This window comes from Mesoplodon densirostris, chromosome 9 (genome assembly GCF_025265405.1).
Source record: "Mesoplodon densirostris isolate mMesDen1 chromosome 9, mMesDen1 primary haplotype, whole genome shotgun sequence".
NCBI lineage: Eukaryota > Metazoa > Chordata > Mammalia > Artiodactyla > Ziphiidae > Mesoplodon > Mesoplodon densirostris.
The window spans coordinates 14,680,828-14,706,567 of record NC_082669.1 but is presented as its reverse complement, the minus strand read 5'-3'; the positions used below and the strand labels follow the sequence as shown (position 1 = coordinate 14,706,567).

General features: G+C 42.0%; 1 protein-coding gene across 1 annotated transcript in view; it reads right to left on the bottom strand.

Moving 5' to 3' along the window:
- Positions 1 to 25,740, bottom strand: part of GSAP (gamma-secretase activating protein) — a 91,536-nt gene that overhangs the window by 53,859 nt on the left and 11,937 nt on the right. The window contains exons 3-12 of the mRNA XM_060107902.1: positions 25,674 to 25,730; positions 23,660 to 23,729; positions 23,077 to 23,130; positions 15,431 to 15,519; positions 10,601 to 10,670; positions 9,364 to 9,413; positions 5,554 to 5,658; positions 5,261 to 5,320; positions 3,819 to 3,862; positions 2,813 to 2,898 (exon numbers count right to left, since the gene is read on the bottom strand). Of these exons, the coding sequence (XP_059963885.1) occupies positions 2,813 to 2,898; positions 3,819 to 3,862; positions 5,261 to 5,320; positions 5,554 to 5,658; positions 9,364 to 9,413; positions 10,601 to 10,670; positions 15,431 to 15,519; positions 23,077 to 23,130; positions 23,660 to 23,729; positions 25,674 to 25,730 (685 nt within the window). The remainder of the gene's footprint in view (positions 1 to 2,812; positions 2,899 to 3,818; positions 3,863 to 5,260; positions 5,321 to 5,553; positions 5,659 to 9,363; positions 9,414 to 10,600; positions 10,671 to 15,430; positions 15,520 to 23,076; positions 23,131 to 23,659; positions 23,730 to 25,673; positions 25,731 to 25,740) is intronic.

Genomic DNA, 25,740 nt, shown 5'->3' with positions numbered 1-25,740 from the left:
AGCCCCACCAAAACCACTGTACCTCAGTAAATGGCACCACTGTTGACCCATTTGCTTGTGCCAGAAGCCTGAGAACCACTCCTCTTCATCTAATTCATAGCAAGTCTCCTCAGTTCCATCTCCAAAATTCATCTCAAACCCACCTAGTTCTCTCCACCTCTACTGCCCATCCCAGATCAAGCCTCATCTCAAATATATGACTACACCTCATCCTAACTGCTCATCTCCCCACTTTTTCTCTTGCGTCCTCTGAACTATTCTTCACACAGCAGCCACAGTGATCTTTTCAAAATACATATCTAATCATGTCACTACCCACTTAGAACACTTCAGTGAAGGACCGTCAATGGACCCTAAAACCACCAGATGAAAAGTTGTTGGGGAATAGGATAGTAATTTAATGCCAAAGTATCACCTCACAGGTTATTAACGCAAAGGTTGAAATGTACCTTTTCAAGGGAGACAGGCAGTGGTTACCACTTAACCAAATGACCAAACTTAGCGTCACTAACAGCAGGACATCCTTACATTACGCGTTTCCTGATCTGGTGCAAATAAAGTTCACAACATCACCTATGAAATATTCTTACCAAAAATGTTTAACCTATGTCTAACAATGCCTTAGGCCTAACTTCCAACTTACAGAAAATGTAAAGGAAAGAGAAAGAAGTTAAATACTTCCACAAAGAAACGATTAGACAAATCCAGAATGTGAGCTATTCCACAAGGCAAATAGCCTGGACTCTTCAAAATGTCCATGTTGTAAAAAGAGAAAAAGAGGGGCAGAAGATAGGAGGTGGGAATCGGTCTACGTTACGACACTGCAGAGACAAAACGACCAAATGTAACGCGTGAATCTTTTAAAAGTGATATGCGTACATGGATCTATTCATGTGTATGCATACACGTATATACATACACGTGAAAAGGACTTTTTAAAAAACAATTATGGAAATTTGAATATGTAATAGTTTACTGATTAATGTAGCTAAGTTCTTTCAGTGATAATGGAAATGAGATCATGTAAGAGTATCCTTAACCTAAGGAGATACATGCTGAATTATTTAGTGGTAAAGTATCATGGTGGCTGCAACTTACTTTAATGATTTAGTCAAAAAGAAAAAAATGCTATCTATTTAAGAGGAGAATGATAAAGCAAAGGATAAAGCATTGTGAATGATATGATTATTTAAGTAAAAGGTACATGGATGTTCATTATATTCTTGAACTTTTCTGTACAATTGAGCATTCTCAAAATAAAAGGTCGTCCTAAGAAGAAAAAAAAAAACTTTAATGACCTTATGACTCTTAAGATAAAACCTAAAACCCTTCCATGGTCTGCAAGGCCCTGTACAACCTAGCCCCTGCCTACCTCTTCAACGATCTCGCAGTACTCTCCCTCTTGCTCACTCGACTTCAGTCACCCTGTTCTTAGTTCATATACATCCTTCAAGTCTCAAGGGAAATATCATTTCCTGCCCTAAACTCCCCAAGACTGGTTTATAGAGGGACTTACAAGGCTGAGGGAGACCCTGGATGGACAGAAAAACTACAGGATGGATTTTGAAGGAGTGAGGTGGGAAAGGAAGCAATTTTCAGTTTTCATTCTGTAAAATGAAAGGTACTGGCTGGACTAGAACATATTTGGAGATATTAGTAGCTTCCATTAAACATCTGTTATATGCTCTCATGGCTTCCTGTAGTTCTCATTCATAAAATGTACCATGACGCTATTCAAATACTACGTGTGCACTTATTTAACGTCTAACATCCATACTGAATAGTAACTCTCTACTAAAAAAGGTTTAGGTCAGTTTTGCTCACCATTGTATCCCCAACACCCAGCATACAGTAAGTGCTCCATAAATGTCAGCTCAATGAATACCACATAATTTGGCTTTAAAGGAAAGCAATTTTAGTCTAAGCGTTACTTAAGTGGTAACTGTCCACTCAAGTTGGGATGTTAAAAATGGCTATGAGGGCTTCCCTGGTGGCGCAGTGGTTGAGAGTCCGCCTGCCGATGCAGGGGACACGGGTTTGTGCCCCGGTCCGGGAGGATCCCACATGCCGCGGAGTGGCTAGGCCCATGAGCCGTGGCCGCTGAGCCTGTGCGTCCGGAGCCTGTGCTCCGCAACGGGAGAGGCCACAACAGTGAGAGGCCCGTGTACAGCCAAAAAAAAAAAAAAAAAATGGCTATGAGATTTAGTTATTAGACTTGATTATTTAGATGATTATTACAGTTAATGAGCAGTTTTTCCACCAGATTCATTGACTGTAATCATACTGCTCTCCTCTCATTGTCAGGCATTTTTTTCCGTCTCTATTTTCTCTATCTACAATAAACAGGTGTTAAGAGATGGAATACTGTACACTAACAATTTTATGTGAAGCTCTGATTGTCAGCTCAGGTTACAGCATATAGCTCTTAAAGCAGCTAAGCACATAGGTCTAGAACCTAAACATCAGTAAGCCTGACACAAAAAGCATCCCGATCATCGTATGCCATTTGTTAAAAATGGAGCAGGTGAGAAAATGTAGCTTGATTAAATATGAATCTATCCCCTCTATTAGAACAATAATACAAAAACTAACTATTAGAACAATAATCTGACTGTGGCTTCTTTTATACAGACAGCAAATGTATACAATTACAGTGGAGAAGGTAATTTGGTATGCAAATATCCATATAATCACTTATGTAAGAGTGTGGCCCTATTATATTTTATTTTCAAGATCAATATAGCTAAACAATGGCTAAATGTACGGAACTCAAGTATAATTAAGTAAATTGATAAATACAACCCGGTTCTACCTGTATGGTTGGTAAAAACACACAAGGTTGGGTGTTTGGATAATTTCTCTTGGTCTTCAAGATCATCATATCCAAAGTTGACAAGTCTAAGAACATAAATGCATTTACAAATAAGTTCCCTCATAAAGGATGTGAGTAACCACTATAATTTACCCACAGAAGTAGAGACATGTCCTCGAGAAATTCCAGTAGATGATATGTCTTTTTGTTTTAAAAAAAAACAAACTATAAAACAGTAATTTTTAAAAATACATGTTACATAAATGGCATGGCCTGGCAATAGAGAAAAATATATATATTCCTTTCAACTTATGTTTTTATAATTTTTTTTGATTTTAGAGTAATTCTGACATTATGTTTCACAATGGACAGAACTGAATATTCATATAGGATGAAATAAAGGTAGTGAAATATGTAACAGTTTGAGATTACCATTAATTCAAGACGACTTTCATTTCTTCTGTGCAGTTATGGCCTTGTGTCTATTTTTTCAAAAGTGTCTCATGCTTTTACTACATGTAAAATAATCTGGGGGAAAAAAACCTCACCTTTTGTGTAAAAAGGAAAACAGGAAGAAAAGTAAAGCAATAGTCTCAGCTGAGCTATAAGTGGATTGACCTGCAATATCCTCCTTGATAGCAACAAGAAAAGGGTTTTAATGTTTGATTCTAAATGTAGCTCTCTCTCTGACTCATCGAATACTTTTATTGAATCACAGGGAGAAGGGCACTTCCATAGATCAAAATAAATGGAGACACCCTGCAGAAATAAATGACTAAGAAAAATCAATATGATTGACTTTCCATGGAAAAACCCTGTGCTCATGCTTGATAACATTGTTTATATTCCCTATAGAGAACAGAAACAGAAAAGATGACATCCCCCCCCACACACAGAATATCAAACTATCCTTTTATCTGCATACCACAGATTAGGTATAAATATTATATAATCATTCTGCCCACAAGTGTCTATAAAAATTAATAGTAATCTACGAGTAACTTACTTGAATCCTGACTCACTTAATGATACGTCCAAGGGTGCTTCAAACTGTCAAAAAAATCAGGAGAAAACCAAGTGAAAAATGACATTAGTTAAGGGATGATAGTTCTGGACACCAGTGCAAACCTGACAACACTGTGCTTGCCTAATGATGAAGAGCTCCTTTAACCAGCATTATATTCAGAGGATATCCCCCAAATCCACAGACAGAAAGTCCACTGGGAACATTCTGGAGTTTACATACATCACAAGCTTGATGTGTATTTATTTCTCAAAAGGAAAACTTTGCTCCAGATTGGACTACCATAAATGGGTTTTATAGTAAGCCAGTTGGAAGTCGACTTTTACAAGACACCAATGATCACGTAAGGAGGGAAGGACTGGGTGTCTTTAGGAAGAGAATGAGCGAGTCCAAAGAAGGGGGTAGCAGGAGCAAGTGAAATTCTTGTAATGGTATGACATCAATCGGTATTAGACACCAACGTTAACCCTAGTCAAGAAGAAGAAGAATGTTCTGTGCATCGCAGAGAAAGATGTTTGCGACTCCTCACTACAAGGCTGGCACTCCCAACAGCTTTTCCAGGAGTGGTTCTGGATTTGTACTGACTGAACTCTACCCTCTCATTGACTTTTTTTTTTTTTTTTTTTTGGTACGTGGGCCTCTCACTGCTGCGGCCTCTCCCGTTGCGGAGCACAGGCTCTGGACGCGCAGGCTCAGCAGCCATGGCTCACGGGCCCAGCCACTCCGCGGGACGTGGGATCCTCCCAGACTGGGGCACGAACCCGCGTCCCCTGCATCGGCAGGCGGACTCTCAACCACTGCGCCACCAGGGAAGCCCTCTCATTGACTTTTTACCTTATGCTCAATCCACCATCACATGTTCTTTTGGATCAAATGATGCCTAATCACCTAAAGCTATCTACTATTAACCACGCCTACTACCTCCCACTGATACTCACTCTTACCCATTTTTCTTTAATATGAGGCATTCAGTTAGCAGAAATTTACTGTGTGTGCTCTTCTAATAATCTATATTAACTGCTTTTATTACAGAATTGAAGTCTTGAGATGGCAAGAACTATTTTACTTGCTCATACAAGTGAGTAAAAAACAAGACCAGGAATGTTAAAATGCTGTTGATGATAATAACTCTCTTTAAAAGGGTCAATGGGTTGGGGCCTCCCTGGTGGCGCAGTGGTTGAGAGTCCGCCTGCCGATGCAGGGGATACGGGTTCGTGCCCCGGTCTGGGAGGATCCCATATGCCGCGGGGCGGCTGGGCCCGTGGGCCATGGCCGCTGGGCCTGCACGTCCGGAGCCTGCGCGTCCGGAGCCTGTGCTCCGCAGCAGGAGAGGCCACGGCAGTGAGAGGCCCGCATACCGAAAAAAAAAAAAAAGGGTCAATGGGTTGTAAAAGTTCCTTAGCCCGATCATTTTCTGGACTTACCATTAAGCTAAAGTGCTCATCAGCATAAAACTGGATGCATTTTAAGACACTCCTTGATTTCTAAAAAAGAAAACAGAGTACGTGACAAATGAACAAAAAATCAACAAATTTAAAGAGAGAGAGAAAAGGAAGCAACCAAAAATCAAACAGTAATGAAAACCTTTTCATTATTTTTCATCAACTTTTGTCGACCACCCCATCAATGCAAATGAAGTAATTAATAAATTACAATAACGATAATGTCAAAATTAAAATACTCCCACAAAAAGGAGGGCCAGTGGACTAGTTTTTACCTTCAGATCGATGTAGTATAATCTCTGCTCTGACATATCCCACTGAGCCCAAACAAAATCTTCGGCTACTCTCTGTCTTGGGAGATGGCCAGAATTTTTAATTACCTGAGGAGGCAAAGAGATTTTAGAAATAAGTAACTATTTTAAAGGAGAACATATCTGGGTTTCATAATTATTTTGCTTATTCTATCTTTATAATACATGTAAATTCTTCCACAGTTTATTTTTAGTAGCCCCTACCGCCAATACATACACATGGAAAGTCTTTCCAAAAAAGATTGAAGGCATCATTTCATTACTTGCTCTTCACAAACACTCTGCAATAAACTATCTTATTTTCATTCTTAGTTTGGCAGTCAGGCTGGGGCTGCTGAAGGCAAGGCCACACCTACCACAAACCAACAGCTGTGCTAACACAAGATTCAGAGCTTCCTGTGCTGGACATAACCCACTCAGGTATCTGCAGTCTGGAGGGCTTTACCACCAAAGGGAGAGACTGTTAGGCCAAGGGAAAACTCAGGCCTGGGAGAGGAGGGTTCTGGGCAATGATCCTAGATCTGCCATAAACTCTTCATGTGTCTTTGGTCATGCTTCTTACCTTTATGTCTTCCACAATGAGCATGATGATACTGCCCATCCCTCAGCAATACTTAACTATTCATCCTTCAAGACCCAACTTAGGCATTGCTTCCTGTAGAAATCCTTCCCTCACCTCCCAAGATGAAGGCAAAGCTCCCCATCTCTGTATTCCTATGGTGCTTTGGCATGCTTCTATTACAATTACATTTTAATGAATGTTATAAGTCTACCCCAAAGAGTGTGCACTCTTCTACAACACCTTTACATTCTCAATGGCTTGACTGTTTCTAGCACGTAGAAGTACTCAAGGAATACTTGTCAAAAGAAGGAAAATGAAATAGGGTATGCAAGGGTAAATTGCCAAGGACATGATAAGTGTAATACAAGGAATGAAGAACTCACTTTCCTCAAAACTGCTCATCAAGCAAAGGTAATCTATATCGGGACAGATGAGTAAATAATGAAGACAAGTTGATGTAGAAGAAATAAGGGAAAAAGGGAACATCAGAATGGTCCATAGTCATACCTCAACCTCTCTAATCCTAAATGGGATTTCTCCAATGAGGCTAACTTGGAACTCAAGGAAGGACAGGGCATGCAGAATCATACACCTCTGTTTCTTTTTTGCCTAGTTCCACCAAATTTGCTAGAAAAAGATCCAAGAGTACAGTACCTATCTGACTCTTAACTTTGGGGAACCATCTTGTTTCCATTTTTCTGAAATTGTTCAGGTTAGGGTAGATTTGGGAAGGCTCAGATAAAGGCCCATACTAGCAAGAACATGATCATCGGAACATGGCAACCAGGTTCACATGGCCGTTCTGTCCCTCTCTAGAGGTTCCTCACCTCTGTGAGTCTAGGTTGTTGTGTTCCCCGTAAACACGGGGATAATTATAATACCACCTCTGTGGTGTAGGGATGTTGTGATGATTACACAGACCTGCACATGGCTTTATGAAGCTGTCATCTAAGCCTTTAAGAATGAGGGCAGGGGGCTTCCCTGGTGGCGCAGTGGTTGAGAGTCCGCCTGCCAATGCAGGGGACACGGGTTCGTGCCCCGGTCCGGGAAGATCCCACATGCCGCGGAGCGGCTGGGCCCGTGAGCCATGGCCGCTGAGCCTGCGCGTCCAGAGCCTGTGCTCCGCAACGGGAGAAGCCACAGCAGTGAGAGGTCCATGTACCACAAAAAAAAAACAAAACAAACAAACAAAAAAAGAATGAGGGCAGAAGTGCCTCCCAGAAGGGCACATGTGGATGAGGGAGTGCTGAGACTGTATTGCTTGGCCAGGAGAATCCTTCCTGGGCTCTGACAGGTGCCTCCTGGCCTCTCTCTCTCTGCAGTGTCTCTCATGGCTCCCAACCCCTCTTCTAACCAGCCTGTCTGTGTCCATTTCCACTTCCTGACCCCAACTTGTTTATTTAACTCTCTCCTCTAAATTCTCATTGCTGGCTTTGGGATTCTGCACCTTGGTCTTTCCTCTCTGGCCTGACCCTTTTCTGACCACTGGCCTTGTCTTTGCCCTGCCATCCACTCAGCCACTAGTGGCCCAGAGCTCCAGCCACATACTTTCTGGTCATTTTCCAGCCAGGCCTCTTGATTTGATGCTTTCAGTCATAGATACATAATTAATAAATGCCATCTCCCATTTCAATTTTGTTCACATAATTTAAAATTAAAATCAGAGAAAGACTATTTCGATGCAGACTATTTAAATACTGAAGGAAATAATTTTTTTTTTTTTTTTTTTTTTTTGCGGTATGCGGGCCTCTCACTGTTGTGGCCTCCCCCGTTGCGGAGCACAGGCTCCGGACGCGCAGGCTCCGGACGCGCAGGCTCAGCGGCCATGGCTCACGGGCCCAGCCGCTCCGCGGCATATGGGATCCTCCCAGACCGGGGCACGAACCCGCATCCCCTGCATCGGCAGGCGGACTCTCAACCACTTGCGCCACCAGGGAGGCCCTGAAGGAAATAATTTTAATATCAATAATATATTAAGATCTCACACAAACTGTCAAGAAAAAGACAACCCGGGAAGAAACAGACAAGGATATAACTAAGCAATTGTCAGAAAAACAAATTCACATAGCCAATAAGCAAAGAAGATGCTCAGCCTCATCAATATTAAGGGAAACACAACCTCGAATAATAACGATATCAACTTAAACGCATCAGACTGGATTTTTTAAAAGGCAAATACATCTATTACTGGTACGGATAGAGGGAAAGGGTACTTTTATAGTTTGCTTGCAAAACTGAAGTGTTACAAGTTTTTTGGAAAGCAATCTGGCAAAATCTGCTGAAGTTTATTAAATGCATATAACCATCAACCCACTTATCCATCCCTGAGGATTTAACCCAAAGAAACACATGTACCAAACATGTAAAGCTAAAAACATTTGAGACAATTTGTAATGCAAACAAATAAAAGGGGGAAAAAAGGCAATCAAGTGAATATCCATCCATGGGAGAACGGTGACAAAACTGTGCACATCCATGCCGGGGACTATTCGTACTTCTAAAGACAATGAACTGAGCTGCTCTAGGGTGCTTGTAGGTAATTCCACAAAGTTGAATGAGGAAGGAGTGAATAATAAACAAACCCCTGGGTGTGTCAGGGGTGGAGATGGGAGACATATAGGTATGGAGAAAAGTGTGAAAGGATACACACCAGGTTGTGAACAAAAGTTAGAGGTGAAAAGGCAAGGGAGAAGTAGAAAACAAGCAAAAAAGAAAAGAAAACTGAACTATATAGAACCTTAGCATATATGCTATGATCCCATTTATTATGTGTATGTATGTGTATATATGTATAAAAATTAGAGAAAAAAGTTACCTCTCTATTTAGAAACCTATACGGATACCCCTGATATATTAAGTAAAAAACAAAAACATCAAATTAATATTTATATTATGATTCTATTTTGGTAAAAGCAACTGAATCCCAGCATCTGTACACCTAACCTTGAGCAAGGTACCAGGCATGGGAAAGGTCACACAAGGCCATAAGTAGTTATGTCAGGAGACTGAGATTGGGGGGTGAGGTAGATAGAAAGGAGATAATCAACTCCTTCATGTAGCTTGTATCATTTCACATGTTACAACAGCACGTCTATAATTGGAAAGACACCAAATAAAGTAGTATGTTTCTATAACAATCCATCTTTAATAGGCTAGAACTGCCACTCTTTATGGGAAAAAACTCTAAAGCGAAAGGAATTTCAAATATTTACCACTCCGTTTCCATCTTCTTGGGTAACTTGGATATGAAGTTGTTCAATATCTTTTAAAAAAGAAACAATAGAGAGTTTAACCTTCATGAAAAATATGAGTACTTTTTTTCACCTAACAGTTGTGAACATTTTTTTATAAAAGCAAAGCAGATTAAACAACTGGCTGAAACACAGTATTATCACAGATGGCAATCTCACAAGGCTCAAAACAAAACCCACCTTTCTCCACCTTCCCTTTAAGTCTGTTCCAAGTCCAGCATTTAGTCTGCTCCTCAGTATCAACAATACATGAAGCATTTAACTCTTCTGGCCCCTGGGTTCCCTTAACAAGTATTTCCCTCCCCTATACCATCAGTCTTACACAGGGCTAATGAGGGCTCGTTTGGCAGGGTTTATCTTCAATTTCCAAATACCCAATACCTCTTTATAGGAAAACATCAGAGAGAAAACTCAGTATGCCAGATATTAGGGGGAGGTCTTTTTATAGGGGTCATTAACAGAACTCTGAACACTTTATTGATGTGCAGATGGTCTATTTTTCTCAGTAAGAGATTTAGATTCAGCCAGATGTACCTTCTGCTGGTTCTAGTTACAGAAATGTGAGACAGATTATTGGACGAGCGTATAGGAAGCGAACACAATCCTAACCCCTCAGACTTGTCCTTCTAATTATAAATCAGCACTTTCACCTTATAACATGGAAGACAGCTTACTAGATAAGATGCACCAGTGAAGTTTGTCCTTTCTCCACCCTTCCCCCCGACTTGAAATCATCATTAAACAATGTCCCAATCTTATCTGCCTCTATCGGAATTTGCCCAAGTTACCAAGGGTCCTCGAGTTCTGCCATGGAGCTCTTCTAGCTTCTAATGCCTTTGCCTCTGTCCATCTAAGCCTCTCTCCTTCAATCATGGTTATCCACTGTGACAGACATCTTAAAGAAGGATGGACTAAAGAAGGCAAAAATGACCTGTACAACTGTTCTACAAATATCCTACCATGTGCCCAAGCTGGAAATCCATATATGCAGGAGCCCATCATCTACGGAGGTAGAGCCTAAGAGAACAACAAGTGGAGACAGAAGGAAAGCCCTTCCACAGGAGTCCTAGGTCTCCAATGGACATCAAAGGTCAGTTGCCCCTCAGCACTGGCGAGTGGACAGCTAGAAGATTCATCACGCCCTTCCTACGCTTCACTGGGAGATACGCTGTTCATGAAGTCTTCACGATATACTTACATTTCTCTTCTGAAATCAGTAGCAGATGATTCTCTGGTAGAGGGTGACTTTCAACATGTGGGTAGAGGAACTGTAAAAAGGAAATTAATCAGAATCATAAGCAACTACCTTGCTTACACAATTATTTCAAAAGTTGTGTTTCATCACTATACTACTATAGACCATAGAAGGGACTGGGAACCACAGAATAGTTTAGGCGAATCATATTCACACACACACATTACAGATGGAAGCAAGGAAGAAAAGGGGACACTTTCAGGAGCTCAGTTTTCCAGGGGGGCACTGATCACAGGTCCAGCACAATTCATTTAGACAGGTTAAAGTGTTAGCCGTTTCTAGGGATGGTGCTTCCTATTTGGAATATGGGATCCTGAAGCCAATCAGAAGCAATGTAAATAACATTTGTACAGAAAGTTCTGTTTCACATGCACCAAAAAAGAGTGACTGATATAATCTGTTGTGCAGCTAACCCTAGTATTTAATTTGAGAGCCAAGTAAATGTACTCTCCATGACAACTTCCAAAGTCCCACATGCAAGAGAAAAAGCAAAACAGAACCAGGGACTTTCCAGGAAAGGATAGTGAATCACAGTGTGGCAAGTGGTGGAGGATTTACCTCAAAGCACAGAATGGCTGCCACTGGAAAGAAAAGGCTTGATCCACCCCACTCCTCCTCCTCTGTGCCCACCCTTATTTGTCAGCCCACAGGACAAAGCAGGCAGCCAGAAATACAAGGCCTGACAATGTCAGCTGTGATAACGAGGGAAAACTGGCCATGGGATAACTCCAGTGACTTAATTCTTTCATCATCAAAAGGGTAACTATAAATCAGCAGTTTCATTTTGCAACATGAAAGACAGCTTACTAGGTAAGATCCACTGGCGAATTTTGGGTTTTCCCTCCAACCTTTAAAGCATACTGAAAGAACATGGCTTTTCATGTCCCTGTTTTAACGCCTGCAGCCTCTCGAAAGACTAGGAAAAATTCTGACAAAATATATTACCTGGTGTCCTAACTTTTCATAATGACAAATTGGAAATAGAACTTGTCAACTTTTTTAAAAATTTATTTATTTATATTTTTTGGCTGCACAATGCGGCATGCAGGATCTTAGTTCCCGGACCAGGGATCGAACCTCTGCCCCCTGCAGTGGAAGGGTGGAGCCTTAACCACTGGACTACCAGGGAAGTCCCTAGAACTGGTCAACTTTTAAAATTGCTTATAGTCAAGTTTCCCTTTCAGAAAAACAAAACTTTAACTATATACCATTCTTCACAGCAAAAAACTCAAAACTGTAAAATAGACAGGAATGCAGAATTCAGCTACAAGAATAATATAGACATTATTATCTGCTGATTTGTGAAATTGTGCACATCAATAAGGATACTTTGGGGACTTCTCTGGCAGTCCAGTGGTTAAGACTTTGCCTTTCAATGCAGGGGGTGTGGGTTCAATCCCTGGTCGGGGAGCTAAGATCCCACATGCCTCTTGGCCAAAAAACCAAAATATAAAACAGAAGCAATATTGTAACAAATTCAATAAAGATCTTAAAAATGGTCCACATCAAAAAAAAAATCTTAAAAAAAAAAAAGGATACTTTGTGTACTGGGGTTGGGGAGAAGCAATGATGAGTGACACCACATAGATAATGGAAGAGCAAACACTCAGTGCCTCAAAATAAGGAGAGGGCTTCCCTGGTGGTGCAGTGGTTGAGAGTCCGCCTGCCGAAGCAGGGGATGCGGGTTCGTGCCCTGGTCCGGGAAGATCCCACATGCTGCGGAGCAGCTGGGCCCGTGAGCCATGGCCGCTGAGCCTGCGCGTCCGGAGCCTGTGCTCCGAAACGGGAGGGGCCACAACAGTGAGAGGCCCGCGTACCGCAGAAAAAAAAAAAAAAAAGGAGAAACTACAGATTTGGCCTCCCCTGGGTCTACAGAGGTGGCCAGACCCTGCTGGCTTAGAACTGTGACCTGGACTAAGGTGCTGACCAGTTCTAAACCTTTGCCTGGTCTCTCTGAGGCAATCAGTGAAAATGTAATTTTAAAAGTTCCATTCAGGTGGTGGTTGTTTTTCTTTCTAATTTGAGGCAACCCTGAAGCAAGGCCTAGAAGTGAGAATACACATAGACAGGGTTCAGACAGAGCTCTACAAAAATGTGCAACATTTTGTGGGGTTTTGTTTTGTTTTGCCTGCATTGTGAGTAGGAATCTATATAGATTAGATTATATCATATTAGGAAAATATTTATCTTGTAAATATCGAGCTAGACTCTGATTATTAATATTCATCGATGGAAGGTATGTACTACAGGCATGTAGACGAGTGTGTAATTACCCAATGGAACTATCTGGAAGATGCAATCATGCTGGTGGGGAACTCTCCAAGGATCCCAGATTGGGATCCAGACCCCACTCACGACTGTCTTGCTGAAGTGCCTCCATGAAGGGGGTCAAAGCTGCACATGTAGACTTAGGGAAATGTACTACTGGAAATCATCATGGACGTTCTGGTAAGAAAAAGGAGAGAGATCGCAGGGCAGGACCAAACTCCATGGACAGTGAACAGTGTCTCTCTAAAGGAGAGCAGAAGGCAGAGAGGAAGAAGGTGGGGATTTGCCATGGATGGAGGCCTGGAGGAGTTTCTCTCTCCAGAGGCCTAAGCCTGAGGAGCAGGGAGCAGGGCTAGGAACTGAGATGGGCCCACAAGATTAGTGTGGGTCTACTTCATGTGGGTGGGGACTTTTCTTTTGGCCTACAGATGACATCATGCATCTTGTACTTTTAATTTTTTTTTTTTTTTTTTTTGCAATACACGGGCCTCTCACTGTTGTGGCCTCTCCCGTTGAGGAGCACAGGCTCCGGACGCGCAGGCTCAGCGGCCATGGTTCACGGGCCCAGCCGCTCCACAGCATGTGGGATCTTCCCGGACCGGGGCACGAACCCGTGTCCCCTGCATCGGCAGGTGGACTCTCAACCACTGTGCCACCAGGGAAGCCCCTTAATTTTTTTTAATTAAGATAAAATGCACATAACACAACATTCACTATTCACAATTTTCACTATTAAGTATACAATTCAGTAATTTTTAATATATTCACAATGTAGTGCAACCATACACTTGTAAAAACCTTTTCCTTCCTACGCTCTAATTACCTTTTAGTTGGCCTCATCCTTCAATAATATCTCCACTGCCTACACAGCCCTGGATAAAGATGCTAAGGAAACCAAAATAACAGGCCAGGAAAGGGAAGTGTCCCACAGTCAGCCCTGCACTGATGACAGCGTAAACAGAGTGGCTTCCTGGGGGAGGGAACGCAGCTTAGAAGCTCCACGCCAGGCCCTGTCTGGCAGGGAGCAGCGGCCCACAGAGAAGCCAGGAGTGGTGGCGAAATGCACCACTGTAAGGACTGGCTGACAGTGGACGACTGGGCACATGAGAGACAATCCCCTCTCCCAACACACATTGCAAGAGGGAGACCCACAGCCAGAGGCTGGGAGTGGGTGGGGGGAGGGAGAGGCTACACAAGGCAATTGTGCATCAACCCTGCATGAATACGGATAGTTGATTCTTGTTCTCTGCGGTAGTCATGTTCCATAAAGTCACCAAAAACACTGAAAACTGAACCACTGCTCCCAAGGGAAATACAGGGATAGGAACGTGTGAGCCTCTAGTTTCAACATTTTTGTCAACAAATTAAAACAAAACTTTGTCTGATGTGTGTTCCTGTTTAAAAGACACTTTCTTTCATATATGCTGTTGATTCGCCAGCATTGAACTCAGTCAACAGTACTATAAGATAATGTCTAAATGAAGTTTATCTAATTAACACATGTGTTCTCTGAAAAGAATATCGCAGCCTTCTTGCACTTAGGAGCATGGGACAGCACTTGAGCAACACACTTGGGGGACATTTTAAACAGCGAAATCACCAAGAAAAGCCAAAGAGTGTGAAAAACGTGGCACTAAGTTGACTGTGAAAACAACCTTTGTTTGCAGCCTGAGAACTGAATCAAGAAGGCAGTGTCGGGCTTCCCTGGTGGCACAGTGGTTGAGAGTCCACCCGCCAGTGCAGGGGACACGGGTTCGTGCCCCGATCCAGGAGGATCCCACATGCCGCGGAGCGGCTGGGCCCGTGAGCCATGGCTGCTGGGCCTGCGCGTCCGGAGCCTGTGCTCCGCAGTGGGAGAGGCCACAACAGAGAGAGGCCCGCGTACTGCAAAAAAAAAAAAAAAAAAGAAGGCAGTGTCACCTTGTTCTACCTCATCTGGGAACATGTGCATCAGTTGAAAATTTTTTCACTGCTTTGCCCATGTCTGCAAATGACTGTGAAAGCACCATGAGTATTGATTTTGGGGTAACAAATAAATTTTAGTGGGTAGTAGAATTTGCAAATTCTATGTGCAGGTAATGAGAATTGACTATATCTAGCCTACTTGTGTTATACACACAGTGCTTCTGCATCGATTCACAGAGTTGATAAATTCAGGGATTAATTATATCATTTAATCATAGGTATTTAATCTGTCAACTCTATGAACACATTAGATAAACCATTTTTAACTTCCTTTAAATGTGTTTTGATATTCTATATTTTATCATGTAAAAACATTATAGTACCATTAGACAAACCATGATATAATAGAGACAGAGAGCTAGGTTTGAGTTTTGATTTTCATGTTTGCAAAGGAAGAGTTGTTAATTCCAGCCATACTCATTCACTGGATTGCTTTGAGGAAAATGTGATAATGTGTGTGAAAGCACTTTGTAACACCACTGCCTCTAGGTTTCATGCTTTTTGATTAATGAGATAAATGATAAAGATATGCTCACTTACCTGTACCCAAATATAGCTATCCACTGCTTTTAGAACCTTCACATTGTTAATGGGGTGGATCTCGACCAACAAAGTTAAGCACCTTGAACCTATAACATAAAGGACGCTTTTAGTAGCAAAGTCCAGAATATCACAAATTATCTCCTCCACATAGGTCTGAACTTTGGAAATGTAAAATGTATTACTTATTGTATTAGCTACTCCACAAACAAAAGTATTTGCCTTAAAATTGACTTTGAGACTTCTTAAAACCCAAACTTTGAGACTTCTTAAAACTTAAAGAAAACAGCATTGGACTTCCCTGGTGGTGCAGTGGTTAAGAATCCGTCTGCCAATGCAGGGGACACGGGTTCGAGCCCTGGTCTGGGAAGATCCCACATGCTGCGGAGCAACTAAGCCCGTGAGCCACAACTATTGAGCCTGCGCTCTTGAGCCCGCGAGCCACAACTACTGAAGCCTGCACGACTAGAGCCCGTGTTCCACAAGAGAAGCCACCACACTGAGATGCCTGGTCGCCGCAACTAGAGAAAGCCCACGCGCAGCAACGAAGACCCAACGCAGCTAAAAATAAAAATTAAATTAATTAAAAAATATATATATCCTAAAGGAGAAGTCAACGTACACGGAATGAGGAACAAGCTCCTACCCATTTCACCATCATTTCACTGGCCCTCTCAGCTTCTAAGTCTAAGCAAATACAACTCAGTTCAGTGTCACTGAAATTCTGCATATTGTTTGTGCAGGAAAGTATAAAGATATTTCTGATGCATGAATGTGTTACGGTTGACAGCAGTTAGGACGGGGGCTTGGCCTCCCTCAGGAAGGGTTGCGGAGCTGCATGGATAAAGATTCACTTACTTCCTCAGTGCCACATCGGAGCAAATGTCATAAAAGATAGCAATTAGGAGGAAGTGTGGGACGCAGGCTAGAATGGGGATATCCAAATTTAGGCCAAACGTTCCCCTCCTCAGAAAAGGAGTTGCCTTATATTTGAGTTCTTATCATGACTAATATTCTCAGGTGCTTTCTCGGTGACTTTATTTTTTTTTTCCTATGCATAAAACTTTATTTTTAAGTCTGGTGAGAGCCAACACACTGTCATTTATTTTTGATTTGAGTTTTATTTTATTTATTTTTATACAGCAGGTTCTTATTAGTTATCTATTTTATACATATTAGTGTATGTATGTCAATGTCACTCTCTCGGTTCATCCCACCACCCCACCCCCGCTTGGGGCCCATACGTTTGTTCTCTATATCTGTGTCTCTATTTCTGCCTTGCAAACCGGTTCATCGGTACCATTTTTCTACATTCCACATATATGTGTTAATATGCGATATTTGTTTTTCTCTTTCTAACTTGGTGACTTTATTTTGAATAATAATTTACAATTTGGGGATGGTGCAGCCGCCTGGAATTGAATCAGTACCAGTTTTCTCTATTTTCACTATTTAAGAAAGTAACCTAACAGCACTGCTTTATGTTAAGAAAAAGGAAAAAAAAAAGGTAAAGAATATAAAACAATTTCTGGGATATTGCCTCACAACTGTGAGGACTGGATATCTCTGTAAACACACCTTTTTAGAGATTACTAAAAAAGCAAAGCCGTGAGTGAGTTATTATGTAGGATCACAGATACACAATGACAGAACAAATGAAAAACAAACATTGCTTGGTGGACGGGTACTTGTAGCTTAGAATAAAAATCCAGTGACAGGATCATTCACAATTCAAAGGGGCTATATTTCTAATAACTGGGACAAGGTAAAGGTGAGGTACTTTGGGAATCTGCTTGATGACTCAAAAAATGGCTCTAAGAATAAGAGAGAGATTGGTGTCAAAGACACTTGTGGAAAAAAATAGAATAAAAATGTTCTGTGAGAGTGAGAAAAAAAGTATTTTTCCTTATTATGTTGTTTTAAGTGTATATAACTAGTTTAACATAGTAAATAGTAGAAGCTGATATTTGATTGTTTCATCTTTTGCCCTAAAAGCTTATATATTCCTTTTGGGGGAAAAAGGTTTCTGGGGGGCAGGCAAGGGAATCTTCTCATTGAAAAAATAAGGAATCACTTTCTACTCGGCCTTTTTGTCAGTGAATCTGTTCCCAGATGAGATACCCAGCTATCAGCTAAATTCACTTGTCTTTAAAATGGGAGGATTATCAAGGTCAGAAACCATCTTCCTACACTAATTTTTTGCTTCTTTAGGGCGGCCCAGATACTTAACTAATATAAGTAGTTTAACGATAAGAGTAATTGTGCAAACAGGAATGTCTCTCAATAACATACCATGTGATTCCATAGTGTAACAGCAAGCACTCTGGATTAGGATTCTAGGGACATCGGTTCTAGTTTAAAATCTGCCACTAACCTAATATATACTTTTCAGCACATCATGAAGCTTTCCTAGGCCTGAGTGCTTTGGGGGCTTTTGTTGTTGTTGTTTTTGGCCGCACCATGTGTGGCTTGCGGAATCTCAGTTCCCAGCCCAGGGATTGAACCCAGGCCCTGGCAGTGAAAGCACCAAGTCCTAACCACTGGACCGTCAGGAGATTCCCAGTGCTTTGTTATTTACAAAATAAAGTGGAAAACTACAGAATCAGATCATTTCTACAATCATTTTCGTCCACAAAATCTGCTGATTCCATGAAGCGCTTAAAGTTGTCTCAAGAATTCGGAGAACCCAGTTATCACTGGAGACTGGGAGGGCATCACTGAAGGGCAAGGTAGATCCAGGCACAGGAAGGAGAGCGGCAGGATCAAAAGGGACAACACTCATGGACCTCAAGAGTACTATGCTAAGTGAAGTAAGTCAAACGAAGAACAAAATCACGCCGTTTGCTGCAACATGGTTGGACCTAGAGATTATCGTATTAAGCGAAGTTAAGTCAGACAGAGAAAGACAAATATATGATATCACTTATATGTGAAATCTAAAAAAATGATACAAATGAACTTATTTACAGAAAAGAAACAGATTCACAGACAGAAAACAAACTTACGGTTACCAGAGGGGAAAGGGGAGGGATAAATTAGGAATTTGGGATTAACAGATACATGCTACTACATATAAAATAGATAAACAACAAGGTCTTAGTGTACAGCACAGGGAACTATATTCGATACCTTGTAATAACCTTGTATAAAGGAAAATAATCTGAAAAAATACATATATGTATAACTGAATCACTTTGCTGTACACCAGAAACTAACACAACACTGTAAATCAACTTTACTTTAATAAAAGACAAATACCGTATGATCTCTCTTATATGTGGAATCAAAAAAACCAAACCAAACCAAAACCAAAACCAAGCTTATAGAGACAGAGAACGGATTGGTGGTTGCAGGAGGTGGGGGTAGAGGAGGGGTGGGGAGAAATGGATGAACATTTTTGTTTTGTTTTGTTTAAAGTGAATTTTAAAAATATATATTTTTTAAAGCACAGGAATAGGCATGGCATTGGGAGGATGAAGAGTGAGCAAAAGAAAGAACCTGGTCTGATGCAGGTGAAGGTACAGGTTGTGAAACGGTGACAAGGTTGGAAGAGTCCAGGAGAGTCTGGTTGTGAAGAAGCTCTGGTTATTAGAGCTCTGGAATCAAAGCCCCTGTTGTACCTTGGGGCAAACATAACTCCACCAGGGAGAGTGAAAGGGGCACCTAAGCCTGGCCCCTATGGAAGGCCATTTTCTAAATAAAACATTAAATCTGCCATGGCCTCAGCCAATAAGAGAAGCACTGTTGACAAAAACCTTACTGTAAAGTATGTAGACCAAGGAACCCTATCCTGCTCATTTGAGAGATGTTACAGTTTGTCTCATTTGCAATGGAAGAATCTCATTATAAGCAACAGAGTGTTAATACCCTGAGGCAAACTACATTTTATAATCAAATGGCTTATCAGGTTATTCATGGACAGATAAAATAAGTCTTTGCGAAAGGCAAAATATTTGCAAAATATTTGTTCAAAGGACGAATCACTACGATAGATCCTATTGGTCTTCCTGGTCACATGATTTCTGAAATCTGAACTGAACAAAAGGCCTCGTAAGTGTCTCCGTGATCTGTCTGCACCTTACCCTCATTTCCCGCTGGCCTCAGTTCCCACCACTCTGCCGCTGCTCATGCCACTCCAGCCTCACTGACCTCACTATCCTCGAACAGTGAGTCTACCAAGTACTCTGGCCTCAGGGCCTTTGCGCTGGCTGTTCGTTCTGCCAGAAATGTGCTTCCCCGTGGCCCACGCTTGCTCCCTCCTTTCAGATCTCTGTTTAAACTCTCCTTTAATAGTGTTTCCTAGGATCATCCCTCAAATAAACGAACTGGGCTCAAATACTTGCCTCAGACTCTACTTACAGGGGAAACCCAAACTAAAACAAGAAGTCATCTCAGGGGACAGGATCACTTTAGCCCCGAGGTGCTGGCACGAGGGAGTGGGGACAGTGAAATCGGGAAGAAGAGTATGCAGTGTCCGGGCACTGTCAACTGACTGACCACCTTGCATGGAGTGCACCTCAGAACCATCCACTTTAGGGCTGAAAAGGGGGAGCATTTATCCTTCAGCTCCTTGCCCCCCGATTGGTCATGGCTTATCCTATTGGAAATCCTTTCCAAACATACTTCCAGGTGGTACACATGCAGGTGGTTAGCAGATTTTCCCAAGGGCTCCGGGCAAAAAGTGACAAGTAGGTAGAGCAGCTGAGGTGAGGCACTGCCTGTCACACTACATTTGGGCAGAGCTGGTTCTCACTGTAGTGGCTGGTATAAAAGGTGAGCTAAGATAAAGTACAGGGTTTCCAATACAAAAATTAACACTATTCATTCTACTATTTTAAAAGATGTGAGCAGGCTTCCCTGGTGGTGCGGTGGTTGGGAGTCCGCCTGCCGATGCAGGGGATACAGGTTCGTGCCCCAGTCCGGGAGGATCCCACGTGCCACGGAGTGGATGGGCCCGTGGGCCATGGCTGCTGAGCCTGCACGTCCGGAGCCTGTGCTCCGCAACGGGAGAGGCCACAGCAGTGAGAGGCCCGCATACCGCAAAAAAAAAAAAAAAAAAAAAAGATGTGAGCAGATAATCTCACAAGAGGTACATCAAATTTTCAAGGCTTAGTAACATTACCTGAATAGGATTTAATGTTGTAATCAAATCAAACTTACAATAAAGTTGGCCTGAAAGTACATTCTATAATATACATAATTGCCACTCTTCTGCATGACGATTAGGCATAGATGGTAAATATCATGTAAAGGTTATAGTTTCTACTGGGTTTACCAACATAGTAAGAAACTTCTAAGGCTCAAAGGAATAAGGTTTCAAAAAGAACTGGGAGGCACAGGGACCTAATCCAAGGTTCTGTACAGATGCCTAGCCTCATAATTGGGATGAACACAAGCAACTATTAGCCCAGGAGATCAGGCTCACATCCATTCCCTTGTTTGAGGAGTCAGAACACCAATGTTTTAGAACCTATCTTGCTCCAGCTAGTCCATTTCCATCATCTCTGAACTAAGCATTGCACCTAATTCTAAGAGGAGCAGAGGGTGCTAAGAGGAGGACATGAGGGACTTCCCTGGGGACACAGTGGTTAAGAATCCGCCTGCCAATGCAAGGGACACGGGTCCGAGCCCTGGTCTGGGAAGATCCCACATGCCACGGAGCAACTAAGCCCGTGCACCACAACTACTGAGCCTGCGCTCTAGAGCCTGAGAGCCACAACTACTGAAGCCTGTGAGCCTAGAGCCCATGCTCCGCAACAAAGACAAGCCACCGCAATGAGAAGCCCGCGCCCTACAACGAAAAGTAGCCCCTGCTCGCCGCAACTAGAGAAAGCCCGCGTGCAACAACGAAGACCCAAAGCAGCCAAAAAAAAAAAAAAAAACAGGGGAGGACATGACACAGAAGAGGGAAGAGGATAAGTAAAACAATGATGAGATTTCAGGGAAAGCCTTCTGCCTGCCAACATCTCTCGTAAACTGTTCTGCTGAGGTCCCTGAGAAGGTCCCATCCAGACTCAGTTCTGGTTCCCTTGACACTCTGAGCTGGCTCTGTGGGAGCCCAGGACTGCCTCATAAGCCTCACTGGAAAGTATTTCTAAAGGGTTTTTCCATCACACATAACTGCAGGAAAATACCTCCGAGTGGGAACTCTGCTAACAAAAGAAGGAGCTTAAGTGCCAAACAAACAGAAGAGATGGAAAGCACTGCAGGACAGGAGTAGAAAGAGACCGACATGCGATCTACCTGACCAGAGGTTGAAAAATGGTAGTCCACAGGCTGGATCCAGCCACAGGTGGTTATCATTGCCTGAAGAGAATTTTTTTTTAAATATCTGGGCTGGTACTTCCCTGGTGGCGCAGTGGTTAACAATCCACCTGCCGATGCAAGGGACACGCGTTCGAGCCCTGGTCCGGGAAGATCCCACATGCTGCGGAGCAACTAAGCCCGTGTGCCATAACTACTGAGCCTGCGCTCTGGAGCCCACAAGCCTAGAGCCCGTGCTCCGCAACAAGAGAAGCCACCTCAGTGAGAAGCCCAAGCACCGCAACGAAGAGTAGCCCCCACTCGCCGCAACTAGAGAAAGCCCATGCGTAGCAACAAAGACCTAACGCAGCCAAAAGTAAATAAATAAATAAATAAATTTATTAAAATATATATATATCTGGGCCAACATTTAAAAATTAAAAGTTTACATAAAAGTCCATACTTCTCTTGATAAATTGAAAAGCTGGTCCCACTAGGCTTATTGCCCAACTTTGGAGATGGGACACATGCCTCATGGGGCACCCCGCCTACCACTAGACCCTATAGCTCGCCGTGTGGGCAATTGCCACTCCTCTCTTGCATCCATTATATCCCCAGCGCTGTGCATTGGGCCTGACCCACTGCAGGCACTCCATATTTGTTGAGTTCTGGACAGATGGATGATAAAAAATGTTAAAAGGAAGTTAGGGAGGGAATCATATAAGTAATCAACTATGAAGCGGGCCTCGGCAAATGAGTAGAACTGATTTTTATTTAGAATTGGTGGACTATTCATAATGCAGTATGTGTTGCTTAGAAGTTCACCAGATATCTGGATAAAATGGCATTCTCCAAGCAATACTAACATCTTCCCAACCTTTTGTACCAGCTTCTGCCTGTAGGGTTTCTAGTGTGTTCTCCATGTTCAGTCTACAGATGCTAATTGCCTTTTTAATATTTCTGTTATTCACTGTTATATTATTTTCTGTACTTTCTTGTTTACTTGGAAAAAATGTAAAGAAACCTCTTTTTCATGCTTGACATGACCTTTGCCTTTTTATTCTGAGATAAAGCTATTTGTAAAAATGTTTGCAGGGCCTCCCTGGTGGCGCAAGTGGTTGAGAGTCCGCCTGCCGATGCAGGGGATACGGGTTCGTGCCCCGGTCTGGGAGGATCCCATATGCCGCGGAGCGGCTGGGCCCGTGAGCCATGGCCGCTGAGCCTGCGCGTCCGGAGCCTGTGCGTCCGGAGCCTGTGCTCCGCAACGGGGGAGGCCACAACAGTGAGAGGCCCGCATACCGCAAAGAAAAAAAAAAAAAAAAAAAAAAAATGTTTGCAATTTGACTTAGTAGTTCAATAAATCTTCAACTCTCAACAAGTACTAAAAACTGTAATTTCATTACCTGGTTGAAGCTCATTCCTTCTTCCTTCTTTAGCAGCTTGAACTAAACTTGCGGCTAATGGAAAAAGAAAAATATAATCCATTAGCAAATGATCCATACAGCAGCTTGTTAAAGTTTACCATTTTATACCCAAAATAAGTGAGGGCTCAAAGCTGTCAGTGGATGATTAAAGTGAAATACAAAGTATTCTTTTTTGTAGATAGACTCTACAGATTCTTTATTTCAAATCTAATCTCCCAAGTGCATCTTCTCACAGAAAGCCATTTTTTTTTTTTTTTTTTTTTGCGGTACGCGGGCCTCTCACTGTTGCGGCCTCTCCCGTTGTGGAGCACAGGCTCCGGACGCGCAGGCTCAGCGGCCATGGCTCACAGGCCCAGCCGCTCCGCGGCATGTAGGATCTTCCCAGACTGGGGCACGAACCCGTGTCCCCTGCATCGGCAGGCGGACTCTCAACCACTGCGCCACCAGGGAAGCCCAAAAACCATTATTATAGAATGATCGAATATTGCAAAAATTCAATACTTTGAAACTAAAAAAATGTAGTTTAGTTCTTGACTTGTAGCAATGAAAGAGTTCAACTTACCCAGCAAAGTTCTCTCCCTGTTGACCGAGCAACTGACAACTTGCAAGTCTTTCTCAAATGTATAGAGATGCTATTAAAACAGAAGTATTTTTTAATTTGGAGTTTCATGTTAAACAACAATTTCATGAATGCAATTCCCATTCAGCTCTCTAGCAAGTATCATTCTGGCAAAGCATTTTATTAAAGAACCACCAGTGAACCAGTTTATCCATACTGAGAAGTTTCAGATTATTTTTTAAGAAAAAAGTTTGCTATTGTAGGCCATCTTTGGCACTGAAACTTAACCATGAGACAATATAGTATAGTGGTTAAGAGCACAGAACTTGGAGCCAAGCTAGACCCAGGTTCAAGTCCTAACTCTGCCACTTGCTAGCTGTGTGACTTTAGATGAGTTATTCAACCTCTCTATCCTCCCATCAGTAAAACAGGAATCATAATACAACCTATCTCAGGAGATCCTTAGAAGTGGTGAGTTAGATAATCCATGTGAAAGTACTTACTACAATGTCTGCCACACATAATAAGTACTCAAGTGTTAGCTATCATGATTATTGAGGCAAGTAACACTAATCACATTACATGACTACGACCTGATTAACTACGTCTAACACACTGTCACAGGTGCATCCCCTAAAGGACTCCCATATTTAGAAGATTGGCCAAGCAGTCTTCTTTTTTATTTGATCTTTATTTTCATTTTCTTGCTGTTTGATTGTTGCAAGATTCCATTTCCCGGAATAGTAAAGAAAATTAAAGTGGTCATGCAGAAGGAGGATGTGAGGTGCAGCTTGAGGAACTGGAGGCAATCACAGTTATATTAAGTAAACTCTCTTAAAATACACTTAGAGGATAAGGAAAGATAGAGCCTTAGACTTCAGGAGAGAGCAGGCTAAGAGAAACAGTGACTGCAGACTATTACGAAGGTAATTAGGACCTTCAGACAAAAGAACCACTGAGAACATACTAGAATCCAGGGGCCAGAAGATGATAGAAAATGTTGAAAAGTCAGGAAAAGGGAACTTTGAGTTAATAAGAAGGCTCTGGATTCATGTGAGAAATTTTGGTTTCCTTTGACTCTTGTTCTAAGGGATTCTTATTTATAAGTAAGAAGAGTCATGAATGTATACACTTAAGGTTTTAGTGTTTTATCCTTTTAATGAATAAATAACACACAAGGAGAGTCTCAGCGTTGAAAACAGGCAAACACTACCAAACAAAAAGTCTACGTTCTCCATTACATTCACCCAATTCCAATTTCCTCTGAAAAGGAAACATGTTTGTAATTTGCTCTGTAGCCTTCCAGATCATTCAAAGTGAGTTTTTAATATATATTTAGGCACATGTATATTCGTCTTGCAAGTTTTTTAAACGTAAATGGAATGTATTATTCTGGCAACTTGCTTTTTTCATGTAATAATGTGTTTTGGAGCACCATCTGTGCCAGTGTACATTTATAGACTTCTTAGTCCCTCAATATTGGTAAATTGTTTTTATGTAGGCACAGAGTGACTCCCTCCCATTTGCCCCAAGAATTAGACAAGCCTGTCACGTTAACCCATGTCTTATGTGAGGGGTTTGAGGAAAGATTAAGAAAAGGAGGCTGGTTCTAAACCTGGATCTGTGAGAAGTAATGAGAAGCAAGAACAGTAAAGGTTACGCAGAAGCAGAAGTCAGAGCCAGAGGTCATTATGAGATCCTAAGCTTCTGGGAGCACACAAATCCTGGGGAGGGCGGTGGACTTCCTACATCCCTACAGAACATTGGATACTTGGTTTGAGCCAACTTGGCTTAAATCTCAAAGGACTAAGAGACCAGGTGACATTTTGTTCCAGGACTCCTTACACTTTTTTTTTTTTTTTAAGATAATGGTAAAGGGAGAAGAGAAGGAAGGCAAAGAAATATAAACTAAATTTTTAGAAAATAAAATGAAATAAGAAGTTGTATCTAGAAAGAAGGAAAAATTTTAAAGCAGTAAAGTAACCAATAAGTAACTATAATCTATGGTGATTTTTACCTCATTTTGTTTGGTTTGGTAATCATACAATCCAAAGAAGACATTTCCCTTATCATCCTGAAAAGAA